We start from the raw sequence: 20008 nt of genomic DNA, 5'->3' as shown, positions 1-20008 counted from the left end.
ACTCCATCTGCACGTCTGCAGGGGAGCTTAACCGAAAGGCGTAAGCACCCCTACTCTCATGCATTTTTTTATGCATCTGTTTTGCTCCCTGACAGGGAGCTGGACCAGGTGCCCCATTTATAGGTAGTACCTGGGGCCAGTCTCCAAACAGTTAAACTGCTCCCCGAGCATGGCGGGGGGGTGGGGGGGAAGTGCTCTGCTGCCTTCCCAGTTTTACTCCTGTTCCAGAGGATGGTGCAGGAGCCATGCACTGGTCCTGAGTGCAGGCACAGCTCTTGGCATTGCATCTTGTGTGGGGCAGGTGGGCTCAGGGCAGAGAGCCCAATGGCTTCTGAGAAACCCTCGGGGCTGAGTGTTTTCAGAGCTAGGTTATGGGTGTGCAATGCATTTTTGGGTCTGCTTTGTTTTGCTTGTGTTTGGGGGCAGGTGGGGTGGATCCTGGCCTTGGGACTATCCTGATGTAAGAGATTGGTCTACATGTCAGTGCATCTGTCGGAAATAACCACCGTGGGGGAGCCCTTGGGCACCCTCTGCAGTGAGAGCCAGGTTTTCACTTTCTAGGCATGGGGGCATTAGTGTGGTGAGAGTCCCTTTGCAATTGCTAACCCCTGCCAAAGCTTGAAAGGGGATCAAACCTGAAGTATTTTTAGTAAAACATTTGTGTTTCAGCTGGCAACAGGCCAGCATGTCTGTGTAATAAAGGACATGCTGTCTCTCGGGAGGGCTGAAGTCCTGTCCCTGCGTGCGGCGGGACTCCTTGTCCTAATGCTGTGGTCCCATAACCATAGCCTTTTCCTTTGCTGTAATGCAAGCCTATCAGAAATGTCATTTTGTGAATGCCTTAGCTTTTTAGCTCCCTACTTACAATTGGCAGGAATTCTTTTAATCAAAAAGGCAGATGATTACAGGGAGCAAGGGGTTATTTTTAAGCAGCGGCATGCGTTCCAGCCCCTGAAATTGACTTTGTGTGTGCGTTTTATTGGTAACCAATAGGAGATTACAGGGCTTGTTTATTTTTTTACTTTGCTCCTCTTGGTGTGACGTGGCAAGGCTGAGGTACCGTTTAATGGGTCGTCGGTGGGTGCTCTGGGTTGTAGAAACCTTCATGTCTTCCCTTCATGCATCCTGGCTGATGTTGTGCTCTTGAGACTCCCGCTGAATCGAGTTGCAGCACAGTGCAGCTGTGTCAGTCCTCAAAGAGGGATCTACTTCAAAGCATGTCTTTGAAGAGAATCCATACGTAGGACTTCAAAGCCGGTTAAACCATTCGGAGTAAAATAGCACGGTGAGTCATCTGCTAGGAAAGGGCATTATTTTTATTTTTATTATTTTTCTCCCCTTCCTACAGTTGTGTCTTGGAAGAGCCCTGAAGCTGGAGGTAACTGGCAAGGTAAATAGTTGCTTGATGTGTATTTGTGCTCCCTCTCTCCTGGCCCTGAAGAAGCTCATTCAGAGCTGCAGCAAAGCTGCAAGAGAGCTGTTCCCAGCCTGTCTGTGTGGTCAGTCATTTGTAGCAGGAACTGACTCATCACGTCCCACTGCTGCAGGGATTTCTCTGCTTCTCTGGTGGGGCTACTTCTGTCAGAGCCAGGCTGTTTGAGCACAGCTTTTCAGGCTCCCTTGAAACAAAAATCATCCTGTACCACCAGTTGTTTCTGGTGTGCTCTGAAATGTGGAAAGGTTATCACTGGCTGAGCATCCATGTGTCTCTGAAGGGTTGTGGGGCAGAGATTCCCTCCCTTGGGGGAGGACTTTTCATAGAGGCAAGCCTGTTCTTCTCCCTGTTACAGTCTGGGATGGTGTCAGGGACATCTAAGTGCTCTGCCTTTCTGATGCCCCTTGCACACTGCAAGGTGACAGCCGCTGCAGAGGAGCTGTTGAATTAGAAGTAGAGTGCACTTTTCGCAGCCATATTTGATGGTTATGGCTGAGGGGATGGTCTCCTCGGTTTTGCAACCTGGGGGAGAAGGCAGTTCTGAGTGAAGGCACTTAAAACAACAGGGCCAGCACAGCGCTGCAGAGGGTGATTATCATTCCCAGCATGGCTCCCAGCCGATGCTATACCCCTGTTGAAAACTGCGTTTGTTCTGGCCCTAGCTTCAGTGCACTAGAATGCCTCTCCACCCTTCCTTATTTTGAATCATTGGTATGTTTTGCTCTGATGGACTTTGATGGCAAATGCCTGACATAGCTTGCCTTGAAGTCTAGCTGATATTAAAGGCATGCAGATTAGAGATACAAAGTCAGTTTTCGCTCCCTCCTTTTCGCTCCCTCCTTTTCGCTCCCTCCTTTTCGCTCCCTCCTTTTCGCTCCCTCCTTTTCGCTCCCAGTCCTGTCTCATCTGAACACCCCCTGAGATAGATGCATCCAGGGGAGATTATGTGCCCCTGTGCATGTGCTACGCTTTGGTCTGGCAAGAGCTGCAGGCAGTGGCAAGCTGGGCTCGCTGACATGGCTGGACTGAGCACAGCACTTAGGCTGAGTTGCCACCCAGTGTCAGCTCCAAACATCATTTTGTGGCTGGGGTGGTTGCTCCATGCATTTCTTACAGAAAGCAAAATGCTAACACACTTTTCATCCTTGGGAAAGAAGAGAAACAATGCACCTGAAACTGCAGTTACTCATGCCAGAGTGTCCAGTTGCAGCCTAATAGACTGGGACCACCGAGATAGGAGGTGCCTGTAACCTCACCATTATGTTACTGGCCTGGCTCTGGTTTCATTAGGAAGTTGCAACAACCATTCTCCTGCCATGTGCTGCTGTGGAGGATTTCAGTTTTGGTGAAACACAGGATGGTGGGGGAGTGGAATATGTGAATCTAGAATATTCTTAAACAGATGAAGTGTCCTAAGTGCTGAGCATGACATGATTGAGGTAACTAGGCATTGGGAGCTAAATCACTATAGGCCTGGTCAATAGTGGAATAAGTGAAGAAAACAGTATAAAAGTGTTTTAGGCTCTGCCTAGCTGTTACAGTGTGTAATGAGAAACCAGCTTCACAGGTGTTACAGTTTGCTTGTGTTTCATCCCTGAGCACAGAGGGTAACAGCTGTTAGCAGGCACTGAATTTGCCAGAGCAGCTGTTTATCGAATTGCTGTAGTTTCTGCTGGACATGGTGGTCACAGCTTCTGTGCATGCACTGTGAACCTGGGGGTGCTTTGGAAGGAGGAGGGGGCTATGTGTCAGGAGTGCATTGCTGGGCACAGAAGTATCCAAGGACTGGATTTCTGGCCACAGCCCATGCACTGTGAGGCCAAAGAGATTTGGGGTTTTGCAGCTTCTGATTTCTGTCTCTTCTGATAGCAGAGAATAATGCAGGAGTCTCTGGATGAAAATCAGCAGCTGTTGTACAGGCAATTACAATCATACTGCTACAGTCCCTTTTGGCCTTGGATCCAGGATTAGGGGCATTGTAATCTATTACCTTTTCAGCCTGCTTTTGTCAGTGGATGTTTCTCATTTTTGTATGATGAAAAGTAAAACTGCGTGAGAAATCAGTGTCCAGTCTTGTGCTGCATCACAAAGCCCTTTCTTGACCCTGTTTCTGAGTCCATCTTAAACACTTTCCAGAGGGAGGCTAGTATTGCTATCTGTGTTCAGCAACTAGGAAAACAAAGGTGTGGAAGGGAAACGGTGCACTTCAGAGAGACCTGGAGGTAAGAAGAGATGTCAGCATTCCCCCCTCGAGTAACATCCCCCCAGACCCTGCTAAAATAACCTATCTGGAAAGCAGCTTGTGGTATTTATGTACAGGGCATCTGTACTTCCTAAGCCTTCAGTGATGTGGACCTTGGTTTTTGGCTTGATGCATGTCTGTGGCCACTGTGTCAGGGTGAAGTTCTAAATCGGGGAGGTTGGAAAAGAAATCCCCTTGCGCAGTGCCGTCAGGTCTGGCGAACGGGGGAAGAGGATGCCTGCCTTGATGTGTGTTCCTCCTTCGCATCCCAGCCGCTTCTCCGGGAGGCAAAATAGAAGCTGGGAGTTGCCCTACTGTTTATTTCACTAAGTGGCAGATGCTGGCACTTCCTTTCTTTCTAAACTCATGGTGGTTTGCGGTATCATTGACTCTTGTAGTGCACAGTTTCCTAGCGGGGTGCAGATGTTTCTTGTCAGCTTTGGCCATCTTTCAGGGCTATAAATATTGTGTTTAATAAAGAGCAGTGGTGAAGCAGGGCTGTGATTTATGGGTGAGGTTCTGCAAGTTGGCGTGGTTTTCGAGGCAGCATTCGTGCATGGAAGGCTCTGTAGATGTGTTAGCTCACCTGGTTATCATTTGGTCTTATCAGTTCTTAGAGTGGGAGTTTGAAACAAGTCATGTCTGAATGGACAAGGTGTTGCTTGAGGTGTGTATCAGAGTGCTCTGGAGTTTGGAGTACACCAAATTTAGAGAATTTTAGATATTGTGTAGGGTTTTTGGAGTGGGCTGAGAAGACAGCAATATTATCAGGAGGGGCTTTTTTTTGCTTACTAGCATAGCTGGTGGTCAGTGATAATAATGATGTTGGAATTGAATTGATGGTATTAATTCCCTACTGGAGCACTGAATGTGAGTACCTTATTGTTTACACTGAAATAAATGCAAAATCAAATCACTAGTACTCGTAGGAACAGGTTAGATGTCTCTTTTCCCCAGATAGTTGATGAGCAAAGTTGTACCCACAGCGTAGTTGTGTGGTACTTTTGATACTCTAGCAGCACCAGGATGGAAACAGAGATGGGCAATTCACCTTTTGATAGGAGCACTGTATACCTCCTTCTGTTAAACCATGCATGGGAAGAGAGGTAGAGGTGATGATTTGTGTGGAATTGCTTTAAAGGGTTAATGAGTAGCTAGCAGACATTTTGCTACATAGCTAGATAATTGTTACTGGAGTGCAGCAATCGGTTGTTTTAACCATGGCTTGTCAAGCCCAAAGATTACAGTGGTGTGTAAAACCGTGGTATGTTCAAGTGTTATGTTTAAAATCATCTTTAACTCATTCCACTCATATCTGCCCTGTGCATGACCCCTGCTGATCATTCATTAGTAAACGAGGATTTAGTGGAAAGAATTTCTGTATAGTTCTGGGTTTTTTTTTTTTAATAGAAATGCTGTCACACACACACAGAGCTGAGATTTCACAAGAATTTTCATGCCAGTGTTGGAGAAAAGCATTTCTAAAGTTAAAAGCCTGCTTGCATGCAGGGGTGTGTATACGGGGGTGTGCTTCCTGGTGTGGAGGGCTCTTGCCTCTTTGAGTGGAGAAGCAAAGCGGGCGTGTAGCTCAGCCAGAGCTTTCATACTGTAGTAGAGGTGGGAGGAATCTATAAATGCGTGATTTATGCAAAGCGCTCTGGGATTGCCATGCCGAACATCCTGACTTTGAGCAGCTGGTGAGGGAAATTATTGCCACCATGAGGGAGCAGGAGGAAAGTGAGCAGTTTTCTAGGCTGGCCTGGGTGGCTTCTGTCTTTTTCCCATTTCCCCAAACCGGGTTCCTTGTTCCGAGTCCTGTTTTTTTTCTAGCAATGCCTCCTCGTGGTATGCCTGCTCTCATGGGCAACGTGAAAGCTGCTGAGACTTCTGTGGATGTTATTTTAGATTTGGGGAGTTGTATTGTTTCCAGGACAACTAGGGAAGAGCGAGGAAGGGACTTGCACCAATTGAGGTTGGAGCTATTAAACACCCTTGGCTTGCTTGCTGCATTTTCCCTTGGAAAATGGCTAATGGCCTACTTTTACAGGGACCCCTTCAAGCCAACCAAGTGTTGTGTTAAAAAATACTAGTGCAAGAAGCAAATGAGGAGCCAATGCTGTCAGGTACACTTGTAAGCTTTTCTCTGACATGGGCACAAACTGTGGACACTGTGAACTCAGAAGGTGAGTGCAGACCAGAATGTGTTTCTGGGCTGGAAAACCATGTTTAACTCTCTTAACCTCTTTTGGCTGCTGAATGAATGTCCCTGTTCTACACAGCTCCTTCAGTTAAGTGGAATTTGCTATATTGTGTAATTTTGCCTCTGTACCATTAATTGCCTTCTATTCTAAGAGGAATTAAATCCTTCTTGAAACTGTAATGTCATTGTATTTTCCTTCTTACTGTATTCTTTCTGTCTCAGCAATGCTGAACTGCAGAATGTGGTGTTAGACTCCAGCGCTGCCATGGGGAGCAATGAACTTCAGGAGAAAGATGCGACTGGAGCCCTTGGTCATGATTTCAGCAATGGCAGCAGCAGCAATTTGGAAGCAGCCAGGCGCCTGGCTAAGCGCCTCTACCATCTGGACAGATTCAAACGCTCTGATGTGGCAAAGCATTTGGGTAAAAAGTACGTACTGTTAGGAGGCCTCCAGCCACGTTGTTCTCCTTGCTGCTTCTGGAGGGATTCACTCTTGAATTATAACCTCTACTTATTTATTTGTTTAAAGCAATGAATTCAGCAGGCTTGTGGCCGAAGAATACCTGAAGTTTTTTGACTTCACAGGCATGACGCTGGACTACTCACTCAGGTACATGCCCCTTTGCAGACCTGTGTTCCTGTTTTAGTGTTTGCTGTGTTGTCCTGATTGAAGTAGTTGTCCTGTTGGAGCTTAAGAGCATGAAGAGAGGGGCGTGATGTGTTTTTTTGGGACGGAGCTTCTCTCTTCTGTTTGGCTTGGCGTGCTGCCTTACTCCAGAGTGCTGTTGGAGTGATGGCATTTCCTGGAGGGGGAAATATTTGGGTGGACCTGCTTAGAGATGGTCCTTGATGCAGAGAAGGCAGAGAAGAATGACCAGTCATTTAGTCTGCCATGCGCTGCTGGGGAATGAAGGTGTCGCTCACAGCAGGGCCACACAGACTTTTTGGCTGATGCCTTTTGGAGCTTGCTCTGCCTGGCTGCAGCACACAAAGCCATGGCCAAGGTTGATGTGGCTCAGCAACCCCCCTTGCTGTATCCCTCTGAGCATCCAAAAATGTGCAGAACTGCAAAAGCTTCCACGTGGAAAATGCTGTTTAGAGTTTGGTAGCTGCCAGCGTGGGTGTTTGAAAACCCAGCCCTACCATTTTCCTTTCTTTTTACACTGGAATTAGGCCTCAGTGATGTTTGTTTTCAGTGTCTTTTTTTTTTCCTCTTAGGAAGCAAAACACCAAGTTTGTATAGCAGCGGCCTGTTAGCACAGTTACTGGTGAGCTGGTATTTAAAGGGGTTTGAAGTGAGTTTAAATCATCTGGCTGAGGTTACTCAAGTGGGTTATTGCTTTTTGCTAATGGTAGAAAACCAGGAAGCCCACAGGCACTTGTCAGGCCTCTTGCACATGTGTTTCCAGGGTGCTAGCTCCAGGAGGCTGTGGCAGACCCTAAACAAAGCCCAGAGTTCTGCCTGTCAAAGGTGGCAGAAAGGAAAGGCACCCGTGAAGCCTAGGGCAGTAGCAGCTGGGACAGTGGGAGGTCTGCTGCTGGTTCCAGGTTTTAGCAGCCCTGAAGCATGATGCTAAATATACCCGTCTTTAAATTGTGAAATCCAACACCTAATTGCTTTGTGGCACATATTTAGGAGGTCTCTACTCCCAGTAGATCTCCTGTTAATATAAATAGTTATGACCTTCTCTAAAATATGCCCTGGCTCATATGGGACTTAGATGTGCCAGGGGTTTGCTGAGGTTTCAGGGGTAGTTGCAGTGACTGCCAGCTGCACGCCCTGAGCATGCAGCAGAAGCTGGGGACAGAGCATTGTTCTGAAGCCTGGGGGAGCTGAGGCGTGCTGCCTCATGCTTGCAGTGAGTGAGAGGTAACTACCCTGTTGCTACTGGCTTGCTGACAAGCTGTGGTTTGTTATGCGTTTGCAAGCCAGTGGCAGCAACCCAGACCCACGCTACCCCCAGCACTGTGCTATAAGAATGAGGAACCTGCCTTGTTGTTTCATCAGTTGCCTCTCTTAGGGAGCTTCCACGGGGGTAGAGGTACTGAAGAGGAGGAGAGGATATGGGTTGGTCATGTCTGGTGTGGGCACAGGGTGTTGCCAGGAAGAGCCTGAAATGGAGGGTGAGGAAGGATGGATAGTTGTCAGAATGTCTCATGGGGGCATGAGGTAGGAAGAGACGAGAAACCCTGTGAAGACTCAGTTGTATCTGCTTGTGAATTGGGTTATTTGCAGTACATTACATTTGAAATTAAGTTATTATCAGGCAGGTCACACTCCATATGGCTGCGAGATCATTTCAAGTACAGCCTGTCTCTGACCTTACATCAGAGAAAAAAATAACGTCCAGGCTAGCTGGACACGAATGTTCCAGCAACATATTCCGTGCCTTTGAAATCTGGTGCTAGTTTCAGTCCCATGGGGTATTTTAAAAATGTCTATTAGGCACTTATTTTTATGTTGTCTTGCTTTGAATCCAGAAGGTTTGTGTTTTCAGCCTTTTCTTAGAAGCATCCTGACAAATAGGCATAGGCTAGTACCGCTGAGGTCATCTCTTGGCTCCAGGATGATTTTGGGAAGTGCAGAAGTTCTTCGTTGGCTGTGAGGCAATTTTTTTTTCTCTCAGGAAGAGCAGTGGGGTGGTTAAGTGTCAGATGAAGAATGGAAGATGGGTGAGCATGGCATCTCTTGCACAGGCTCACTGGCTGTGTCTGGCAAATGTGTACAGGTGTGCCCTGGACCATCCTGAGCAGGAACCCAGGAGAGCCATGTTGCTTCTCCCACTGTTGAATGTCAGTGGAGATGTTATGATTCTTCTGCCCCTTTCCTCAGATGTTTTCTGTAGGTCAGGTTCTCGCACACTGCCCATCACAAGGTGACTGGTGTGGTCCTGCCTGCTCTAATAGGTGACCTTCCATAAGGAGGACCCCAGCGGTGCACATGCTTGACTTCACCACCTAGATTAGCTTCCCCGACATGGATGGGAATATCAGAGAGCTTGAAGTTGAAAGGTGCAGTGGTGATACCCAATTATAAAAAGGACAGAGAATGTCCTGGATGTCTGTCATGCATAAACAGCTACTGCTCCAGTTCTTCCCCACACAAAAAAGAAAAAAATATTAAAAATAAGAACAGCTCTTTCAAATGGTGCAATTGCTTATTAGTTTGTATATTCCATGGTTGAGACCAGAGGTATTTAACTCCTGCTTCATTTACTGTAATGTTGGGATTAACTGCACATGGGATAGTGGGCCATTTTCCTAGAAAGGTTTCTTGGAATCAAATGTCTGGTGTGCGCTTATGTACTTCTTGCTGTGAAGTGTGCTTTGCTCTGTGTGCAGCAAAAAGATTTATGACTTTAATTTCACCTTTTTCTGCTCTTTCAGGAGTTTCTTCAAAGCCTTTTCACTTATTGGAGAAACCCAGGAACGAGAGAGAGTTTTAATCCACTTCTCCAGCAGATACTACCAGTGCAACCCTAGCACCATTTCTTCTCAAGGTAACTTTGTTTCTGGTATGAAGGTCTTTGGTTGTCTCCCTCTTGCTCTGTTCTTGCCAACAATAGCATCTTTCTGCATGGCTGGGAGCTGAAGGTGTGTAATTTCTGTGCCACACTTTAGAGACTGTCTGTGGTGAGCATTGAAACACTTGATGTTCTGCATGCCTAATCATTGTAGCAGAGTGAAAAATCTGTATTTATCCACAATCAGGATAGGTGTTTAGTCCTCCTCACTGCAAATTCTTAGCTATAGGATCTCCAGATTTGAATGTCCTCATTCAAATGTGGTTTCTGGTGTCACTGAGTTCCTGTACTGTAGCTACGTGCATGTGGATGAGAGTAGGTCCCATCTCAGGTGGAAGAGAAGCTGTACACTTCACATGCTCCATTCAGTGCTTGTGTCTCTGCATGCACTGGCACCAGGCATGCCAGTGCTTGCCAGTTGTGGGGGTGAATTTTGGGTGCTGTATCCAGACCCTGGCATGGTTTCATCTTGACTAGCTAACATCAGTCAGAGTGCTGCCTCATTGCCAATGTTTTCAGTCATTTTGGAAATGGATGGGGGAAACAAGCATACACACGGATCAAACCTGAGAAAGTTGGCATTGGAGAAGAGGAGGAACTGTCCGCTGGCATAGCTGCTGCACTCAGCCAGCTCTGCCAGCAGAGGCGTGCAGCCCGGTGATGGCAGCGCGGGCTGATCACACTCTTGAGAGAGGGAGGGCGGCGAGAAAGAAAGTAAGTATGGGCTAAGATGTGCCTTTAGTCTCAAGTGAGAAGGAGCTGCTGCACTGCCTTACCCCGTGGTTTTGTGACCTTGGCACTGATGTGATGTTTGTCCACGTTGTACCTGTTCAGCTTTACCTGCTGGCAGGCCGAGGAGGGGAATAGGTAGCAGTAAGGCAGGATCTGCTCCCGTGCTGTCTCTGTCCTTTTCCTGATGGCCTTCTTGTTTCAGGACACTGCAGATAGTCAGGTAGAATAGCTTTGTCACACCCAGTCTGAAATGATGACTTATGTATTGTGGTGGCAGCCTTAGTCTAGGCCAGGGTGCAGGAGAGACATGGTCACTTCTGAGCCTGAGTAAGCATTTAGATTAAAGCAAGTCCTGCACAATTTGCCCAGGATTCTACATAGTTCTGATGCTATATTTCTACAGTCAGTAGTCAACTGCAGAAATACAGTGCTTCTTCCTTCAGTGGAAATACAAGATTCTATTTGCCTTTCTCTGTTCCCGTTTTGCTTCTCTGGGTGTGTTTGTGGGCTGAAATGAGAGGACAGGCTATTCCAGAGTAATGTGTAGACATGAGCTGGAGCACCACAGCCTCAGAGTCAAGCTACTTCAGACTTACTATTGCTAGTCATAGTAGTTCTCTTTCATTTCATGCTCTGCTACAGTTGTTTGGGTGCTAGGGTCTGTACAAACATTGTAAGAAAACGTGGTCCTTACCTTGGGGAACATCTTTTGGTAACAGCTGCACCTTGCACAAATGCAAGCCTGTGATAGTCACACTGAGTGTGAGATGTATCTATCATCATCCCACATTCCTCTTCCTTCACAGCACAGGGGGATCTGTATGTGATCATTATCTGAACTCAGCTACAAAGGTTTTTATGTACATGTCCCTGCAATGCATGCATGTCTCTGTGTCTTTGTCCCTGTGAGAAAAGGGAAGGTGGCACCATGTGTTTGTGAGCAAGAAAACAGTGAAAACTTTGTTCCTAATGTTTGCAAGTGGCTAGAGGCATTTAGATTTTCAGAGGCACTATGGGCACAGTCATTTTTGTCTGGATTTGTGCACAGTCAATACATTGTTGGGTTTTGAAAGGGTTACCTGGAAAATGAGGCATATGAAATTGCTGTCCATCCTCACAAATGACAGGCTTCGCTGACTTTTCTTAGGTCTGCCACGGTGTTGCCAAGGATGAATCTAGGGATACAATCTGCCTCTTCTGGCTCATTGTTGATGAGCTACGGGACCTTTGCTACAGAACCACCTTAAAAGTTGCTGGAGTGTTCTCTACCCAATATAGAGCCAAGGCAGCATAAATATCTGACTGAAGTTCTCCCAAATTCAGTATAATTGAGGCCTGAATAAGGAGGGAGCCAGAGGGAAAGGAAGACAGGATACAATGCTGTATCCAATCTGCACACAATAATGCATGTATTTTATGCTTCCCTTTCTGTCCTGAAATAAATGAAGAAAAAGGGACTGATTCAGGCAGTGGTATTAGCCAGCAAAGGGTGATGGCATGGTTTCCTGTCTAGTTTGCCTCATCCATGGATTCTGCAAGATAGTTTTGACAGTCATTAAAAGATGAAAGAAAGGCTGTTCTGGCTTGGCAGCTGCATGATGACCTCACTGTTCATTTATTTAATTATGTATATTTTTTGATAAAACAGATTCTCATTAAGGGAACAGACTCAATTAGGTTATGAGGCTTAGTTTCAGCTGTTCATGAAGGTCCAGTTGTGGACTGTGTGTGATTCTGGTTGTGTCTCTTTCTGCAGATGGAGTTCACTGTCTCACATGTGCCATGATGCTGCTGAACACCGACCTGCATGGCCATGTGAGTATGCACAGCTTTGTGTAGATTGGCTCCTGTTGACGTTGTGCTTGGAGGGGGATAGTCTTCTGGCAGCAGAGTCTCCTGGCTGGTAACTTGCTCCTAAAGCCCCCATGTAGACTGTGCACAGTGAGAAGGCTGCATTCCCAGGCTGTTGTCCCATGTAGGGCCTTCCAGCCTGCCCAGACCAGTCATGTGTAAGCCTGGCATTGTGCCTGGTTTTGCCTTAACGTGAGGATGCTCTTTGTCATCAGGCCCCTGTCTTTCTGGTATTCCCCACCTTTCCCTGGATACAGCAGCTGTCTCTGGCTTGGAAGCTGCAGTTGGGATTGGCTTCCCCTTCCATGTAAACATTTGTGAAGGCAGAAGAAAGGAAGGAGGTGATGAACAGGTGCTCAGAAGGTCACAAGGGGAAAGTGATGTTTGTAGGCATCCGGTTGCAGGGGGTGAGATCTGGTGGGACCAGAGCTCTGCTCAGGCAGGGTAATGACAGGGATGTGCCCAGAGCCGAGATTGTGGAGGGAAGACATGCGTCCTGAATGGGAGCACTGTATTCCCCCTCTGCACACCTCTCCCTGCTGCCTGCCCAGGAGAAACAGTGTTCCAGCTTGATTCCTCTTAGTCACACTGGTACGGGGTGTCAGCAGCCCTAGGGACATGTTTTTCAGCACCTATGGTGCAATATATCTGCTATGCATGATATTTCCATGCTGATGGGAGGTTTCTTCCATCCTGGAGCGGGGATGGAGGGCGAAGCACACAGGGAGTATGGCATGATAACATGCAGGTGCCCTGGCTTCAGCCAGGTGGCTCTAGGGCTTCTCTCTGGCTGAGACCCTCCACTGCATTGCTGAGCAATCTTCTGGGAGTCCCTCATTTGGGGGCTCTTACACAGCAAGGGCATGTGGGGGGCTCTTAATCGGCAAGGGTGGAGGCTTGGGCAGCAGGAGATGGAGGCACCCTGGGTCTGTCTCCCAGGGCTGCTCAGCCCCTGTGGGTGCAGCTCTGCAGTGGGTGTAGATAATGAAGCTGAGGCTTGTGTCTACCTCCCCATGGGTTTTGACACCCACCTCCCATTAATTGAGTGCCTTTGTCTAAAAATAGTAGAAGCGCAAGTGGGAAGGGAGTTGTGTAGATTTTTATTTTTTTTCCTCTCAAGGCAGAGCTTTTCCTGACTGAGGAGCACATCAGGCATGCCAGGGGGGTGTGTGGAAGTACAGGAACGTGCCCCAGTGTGCCTCTTAGCATATGATGCTTCTTTGAGCCCACTTGAGACTGCCTGTGCAGGTTTCCTGCCACCCCACCCAGGGATGAGCACAATGGGGCACCTGCTCTCCAGCCTGTCTGGCCTTGCAGTCCATGGAGGGAGACCAAATGGTTGTGCATCGGCTTGACAGCATTTGCTGTTGCTCCCTGCAATGTTTTAGTGGGCCCCTCTGGCCTTCATTAGGTACTGGAGTAGATGGTCTGGCTCTTGATTCATTGTTGCTGCTGAAGATTTGCAGTTTAAGCTAGGGATGACTCTCTACCTTGCCATGTTGGAGGATTATCCTATTGCTGGTTGTTGGTGTATTGTTACTTATACACAGTTGAAATGTTTGCCAGGCTCCTGTGTGTGTCTACTCTCTCTCTCTCTCTCTCTCTCTCTCTCCCCCTCTCTCTTTCTCTGCGCTTTCCTGTAATTTTGGTCTTCCTCTTAATGCTTTGCATTTTTCCACATAGGTGGTAAGTTGGGCATTTTTGACTTGGAATGCAGCCCCTTGCAGATATACACTAATTGCCTGTTTCCTAACAAAGATAATGCTCTGGCCCATCCTTAGCATGATTCTGCTAGAGCAGGAAGCAAATGAGTCACAGGGCTTGTCTACACTGAGCTCCATTTATTGCTGACATACTGATCCTAAGTGTGGACTCCTATTTCACAACAAGCTGAACTGCTTGTAGGGCTGTAGTGTGGCTGTTCTGTCCCCGGTTCACACTTTCCCTTAACTCTTGTAGACAAACTCTTACTTATCCCTTTACTTACTCCTGTCTTGCCGTATTTAATTCTCTTTGTAACTAACAAAATCATTTTTGCTAGCTGTGTCTTGGAGATGCATGCTCGCTTCTCTGCAGGGAGGTCATCACGTAGACTTTTAGCCTAGAGAAGAGAAGGCTGAGGGGAGACCTGAAGGGAGGTTGTAGAGAGGTGGGAGATGGTCTCTTCAGCCAGGTGACAGGAGATAGAACAAGGGGAAATGGCACAAAGCTGTGCCAGGGCAGGGTCAGATTAGATGTTAGGGAAAAATTTTTCACTGAAAGAGTGGTCAGGGGCAGGAACAGGCTGCCCAGGGAGGGGGTGGAGTCATCTTCCCAGGACACTTTTAAAAAGAGGGTAGATGAGGTACTTAGGGATAAGGTTTAGCTTAGGATGGGAATGGTTGGACTTGATGATCTTCAAGGTCTTTTCCAACCTTGTGATTCTGTGACTGTGATGGTGGAGACTTAGGGTTTCTCTAGATGGCCAGGGGCATCCTCTGGAATCTGAGTGTCACTGTGTGGAGATGTTGGCTTTGGTCCTGGTGCAAAGCAGCCATTCCTCTGCAATGCCAGTTACTGCATGAAATGAGCCGTGCTGCCGCTGGTTTCGGTCAGCATGGGGAAGCTGCAAAGTGCCGCCTGGAGGCAACAAACAGAAGCAGGCTGAAGTCTGTTGCGGGGAGGAAGGAAAGCATTTGCAAGTCTAGTAGAACAGCTTCAGCCTGTACCCAAAGACTGCAATTATGAGCTGTATTCTGCAAGCTTAGCAACCAGAGAACTAGGGTTACAGCCAGAATCTATTGTCAAGAGCCTTCCTGGTGTGGTAAGCAGTGCATTGTGTGCCCCTCCAGAACTGTCTCCTTCCTCTTGCTGGCCACAGGCTGTGGAAATCTTCCTTTGAGGCTAGATGACACTGAAGGTCAAGGTTTTCCATCTCCCCCTCATCATACATTTGTCAGAGGGAAGTAGAAGATATGCAGTCCAAGATGTCACAGAATCACAGAATGTTTTGGGTTGGAAGGGACCTTAAAGCCCATCTAGTTCCTCCCTCCACTAGACCAGGCTGCCCAAAGCCCCATCCAGCCTGGCCTTGAACACTGCCAGGAAGGGGCTCTGTAACTGATAACACTGAATGATGTGTCTGCTGACAGATGCTCTTCTTTGGGCCCTACTCCTGTGTTAATTTCAGCTCTTGCTCCTAACTCAAGTCACTGTCTGCACACAAAACTTTTTCATTGTATTTCTACAGCCATAGCATACCCTAAACACGGACAAGTTGTTTTCACCCCCTTTACTCCTGACTGGCAGTGGTGGCATCCCAAAAGATACCATGGTCATCACAGGACTCTGGTTTCCCTCTGCCTTTACCATGTCTCACAGCTCATGTCAGACTACTACCATTTCCCTAGATCTTTCTGGGCTTCTTTTTCACCAACTCATTGTTGTCCTTGCTGCCTGCTAACAAGGCTCCTTGCATGCCGAGTGTGGGACTTCTAACACCCAAAGGACCAAGTAGGGGACCTTCTCTGAGGGGTGTTAAAGACTGGGATCCAAGAGCAGTTTAGGGCAGCCTCAAGTCTCCAAATGGAGCAGTTCGGGTCCTACATGGACATAGCCATTCCCTTCCTTTTTGTGGCTCAGTTGGCCAACTTTTTGGCCTGAAAATTGCACAGGAAAAGAGAAAAGAGAGCAATCCTATGGGATAGTCAGGGCAGCATCAGCCTGTGAATCAGAGAATGTAATGGCTGCTTCTGGGCATCTTAATCCAGCTCAGGGCAGATGCTACTAGAAGGAAGCATTAGAAATCATATAGGTGAGGTGTGGAAAGGGCCTCAGTTGGCTATTTCCTCACAGCAGGATCAAGTAGAGGTTTTCCATCAAAGGCTGGTAATGCCTTGGGAGACAAGGGAGAGTGAGGTACCAGGGAGCTTCAATATCACCTTCTTCATTACCCTCCAGTGTTTAGCTCCTTTTTGGGTGGATGTGTGTGAGTTGGTGTCCTTCCCTTTTCTAACTCTATTCACACAGGGATGCTTGCCTCTGGGTAATCTTGGGGATGCCTTCTAAGTGCTGGCTGCCTTGGGCTTGTATGAGAGCAGGGAGATGCAGTTCATCTGGCATTGCCTATTTACGTCATTTTGGAAAGTAATGTGAATATGATGTTGTGTTTCTCTGCCATTCCTTCCAGAACATTGGGAAAAAGATGACCTGTCAAGAGTTCATTGCTAACCTTCAGGGCATGAACAATGGCAAAGACTTCCCAAAAGGGCTGCTGAAGGTAAGGAATGAACTGCAGAACCTGTTGTTTGTTTGTTTTGTTTTTTAGGGAGGGATGGTTCGAAACAGAACAGCCTGCTTGCATTTTCTGAATCTTAATTGTCAGACAGGACACGCGATGTGCACGTTTTCCCTCCCAGAAGAGATATATGATCTATAATATATGCGGCGTTTATTCTATTGTTTCCCTTCTTGCTCGGTTGATTGTGTTCCCTCTTGATCACTTGATTGTGACCAAGACTCTTGCAGCGTGGAGAGGTGAGCCTGAGCTCCAGTGGGGCCAGCTCCAGAGCTGGGAGTCGTGTAAGCTCATGCAGTCCTGCTGTCCCCGAGTGCTGTCTCCTGATTAAAGCAGAGAGAAGCTGCCAGTTGGTTCTAACTACTGAATACGTACGGCTGATCCTGAGCTCTGCATATCTGCAAGGCGTGTGTGTTTTTTCATCAGTGGTGCTTTGGGGTTTTCACATCAGAGCAGGAGATGTAATTTCAGATTAGAATGTGTTGTCTGGCACAGTCTGCTTTGCTTCAGGTTTTGTTCATTAAGTTTGTGCCAGGAGTTAAATCTGAAGAAAAGGAATAGAGGGTGAGCAGGACGAATCTTGTTTCATTGTCAATAATAATGAGAATGTTTCATTTCTCTTTTGTCTGATTGTTGGCATGAAACAGCAGTCTGTTTGAATGAACAGATAGAACTGCATACACTAGAGTTCATAATTTATTTTTTTAAATGGAAATAAAAATGAGAGAGGTTGCTGCATCTGAGTGATGACCCAAATCCTACCGAAGTAAATAGAAAGAATTGCCACCTCTTCTGTGTGTTTTGTCAGCCCCATTGTGAAAAGCAGATGTACCTGCATAGTTACAAGTAGCACTGTTTTCTAGTATTGGTAGTTTGTTCAGTTTCTCCAGCCTCCTCAGGGAGCTTTTTGTTGGGCCCTCCTGCTTCAGCTCTTACTAAGGAGTTAGGAATGTAAACTTACCTCTGTTGTTTTTAGATTTAATGTCTATTTTTTTCTTCATGTAGAGAGCATTCATCTTTCATCAGTAATACCTTTTTCTTTTTTTTTTTCCCCCAAGGAATCTTATTTCTTATTCTGCCATAGAGAGATGTGTTCAGATTAATTTGCAGGCTAATTACAGCCCTTATTGAATAAATAGGTCTCCAGACTGTGTTTAAATAACCTTCTGAGTGTACTGATGAGAGACTTCCACTGGTGCTCACCTGCTGTTTATTTTCCTGCTGACAGAATTATGCAGTTGGGGCTGTATCTTGGTACGTAGCACTGACTTGCTAATGCTAAGACTGTCTGGCTCTTCACCACCCCTACCCAGAGCAAAGATCTGGGCTTGGTATATTTTTGGGTGTAGTGAGATGGAGGAAACCCAGTGTCGGTGTCCTGTCTCATTTGAGGCTCGCTGCCCTTTGCTGTATGCTGCACTGGGCTCTTGGGAGCAGAGCGGGCACCTGACCTGGGACTCCCATCTCGCTTGTCTGAAGATCTGCTGATGATCTGCCTTTTTTCAGGGGAGGGGGGCGAGTGGCAGCGTGCAATCCAGCAGCTACTTCCCTGTCAGCAGCAGCCACCCTGCCATTAGATTCCTGATTACGAAGACCGAGCAGAAATTAAGTCCGCATTAGTCTCAAATTAAATCCGCAGACCGGTCCTCCAGGGCAGTGCCGAAGCGGGTCCGCGTGGCTGGTGCATTAGCAGCGTGAGTAACGAGCGCTGGGGAGGCTGCGAGCCGCCTCCCCGCGTCCTCCGCGGCCGCCGGGGAGAGGAAGGGACGTTTCCACAGGGTGGCAGTGTGCCCCTGTGGGAGTGAGGTCCTCGGCACCCGCTGGTGAGCAGAGCGTGCCCGAGTTGGGCCAGTGGGCTCTTCCGCATCCCTCTTCCTTCTGCGTTCCCTAAACGTGGCTCTGCAGACCCCCTGTGTGCAGCTCTGCCGAGGCCTGGAGCAAACCTGGGCGGTGCTAGAGGGGAAAGAAGAGAGGGGAGGTCTTAGCAGGTGCTTACGTCTTTGCAGGTAGTTACAGACAATGCTTATAAATATGTAAAGGGTGAGAGACAGGAGGATGGAGCCAGCTCTTCTAAGTGATGGCCAGCAATAGGGCAAGGGGTGCACGTTGGAGCAGAGGAAGTTCGATGTGAATATAAGGAGGAAATTTCTCACTGTGAGGTGATGGAACACTGGCACAGGCTGCCCAGAGAGGCTGTGGAGTCTCTTCCTCTGGAGACATTCACACCCACCTGGATGCGTTCCTGTGGGATTTAGTTTAAGTAATCCTGCTCTGGCCAGGGGCGACACATGGGGGGACAGTAGGGGGGATGACTAGATGATCTTTCAAGGTCCTTTCCAACTCCTAACATTCTGTTACACTGCAGAGAGCTTTCCAAGCCCTGGTTATCACAGAGTCAGGGGTGCAGATACTGCTTGGCTATCCCCAACAGTCAGCAGACAGGCAGAAATCAAATAGTGCCTTCAGTTAGTCCCATTAACCATAGTGCTGCTGGGTGCAGAGCATGGCCCTGAGTGGGACTTTTTTTTGTCTGGAAAGGAAAACAGCCTTTCAAGAGGCAGACATGTGGGGAGGGACACTGTCTCCTGTGTGAACAGCCTCAGAAAACTTCTGATGAGATCTCATTGCCCTTGTCTACTCCCATGAGGGAGCCATCTCTTTGTTTTATATTTTCCCAACAATGAGAATGGCTTGGTAAACACCATAAGACCCCCAGGATGTGAATCTTGGTGTGGTGCTGATAGTGCTTGGAGAACAGAGATTTTACTCTGGCTAGAGATGGAAGTGAAAAGTGCTAATATGATCTTGCTCACCTTGTGTCTTTCTGTCTGTTCATTAACACTGAAAAGAGTTCTGCTTTTGTACACCCATCTGCACAAAGATTCATCTCTTTTTCTTCTTCGTCCCTTTTGTCAGATCTGAGGTTGCTTTAAAGTTGGGACCCGTAAAGGCAAATAAGCCAAACTGTGATTAAAAGCATGATTCTCCCCATGGGATCTGCTTGCAGTATTCATATATTCAGTACTTTGCCAACCAGGCAGATATATGTACCTTCCCTTTTATTCCATTTTAGCTCTGGTTCGACCGTCTGTCACACGTCCCATTAATCTGCCATCAGCTGCTAGTAAAGACTAGACGTGGAGACAGTAGCCTGATTTCCAGTTACATACTGTCAACGCATGCTGACCTGAGAGTGGTAATTTATACTTACAGCAGGGTTCCTGTATGCCTTCAAACTGGGGCAAATTCCTTGTAAATGAGAACCAGCATCCCAAGCTGTGATTCTCTTCTCTGGTGTAAATCAGGAGCATCTCTCTCTGTGGTCTGGCTGGTGTAGAAGGTCTGTCAGGTCTCTTAAATCCAGACAAATTAAGGTTATTGAAAGTGAAATTTTTCAAAGTCAGGAAGACTTTTTGAAACTCCCATCCTTTGATTCTGCACACCAAGCACACAAATAATTTTATATTGTATCAAGCTGTGACCTGGCAAGGTGATCCCAAATTTCAGCTTTAACCTTAGAGTTCCCTGTAGCAAAGGTCCCTTTGTCTTGGTGAGTTGAAGCCCTGGAAGGAGTGCTAAATACCAGGAGCTGTGACTGCTCGTGTTCTAGTTACTGCAGCAGCACACTGCTGTGTATAAGCTCAGTGCTTGTTCCTAAGGCTGACAGTGAATCACACAGTTACCAGCATTTACCAGTGGTGAGGAGTGACATATTTGCTGAAAGTGAGAGAGACAAAAGGGACCCAGC

The 20008-nt window shown here is 47.3% G+C and overlaps 1 protein-coding gene across 1 annotated transcript in view; it reads left to right on the top strand.

The window, feature by feature from the left end:
• The window catches only part of PSD3 (pleckstrin and Sec7 domain containing 3), a gene marked incomplete at both ends in the record, with an annotated part of 105587 nt that overhangs the window by 38888 nt on the left and 46691 nt on the right, over positions 1-20008 (top strand). Inside the window, 5 exons of the mRNA XM_084278578.1 lie at positions 6100-6306; positions 6407-6487; positions 9265-9377; positions 11890-11948; positions 16153-16242. Of these exons, the coding sequence (XP_084134704.1) occupies positions 6100-6306; positions 6407-6487; positions 9265-9377; positions 11890-11948; positions 16153-16242 (550 nt within the window). The remainder of the gene's footprint in view (positions 1-6099; positions 6307-6406; positions 6488-9264; positions 9378-11889; positions 11949-16152; positions 16243-20008) is intronic.

Source organism: Gallinula chloropus (assembly GCF_964237585.1).
Source record: "Gallinula chloropus genome assembly, chromosome: Z".
NCBI lineage: Eukaryota > Metazoa > Chordata > Aves > Gruiformes > Rallidae > Gallinula > Gallinula chloropus.
The sequence above is the reverse complement of the archived record's forward strand: the minus strand, read 5'-3'. Positions and strand labels throughout refer to the sequence as shown.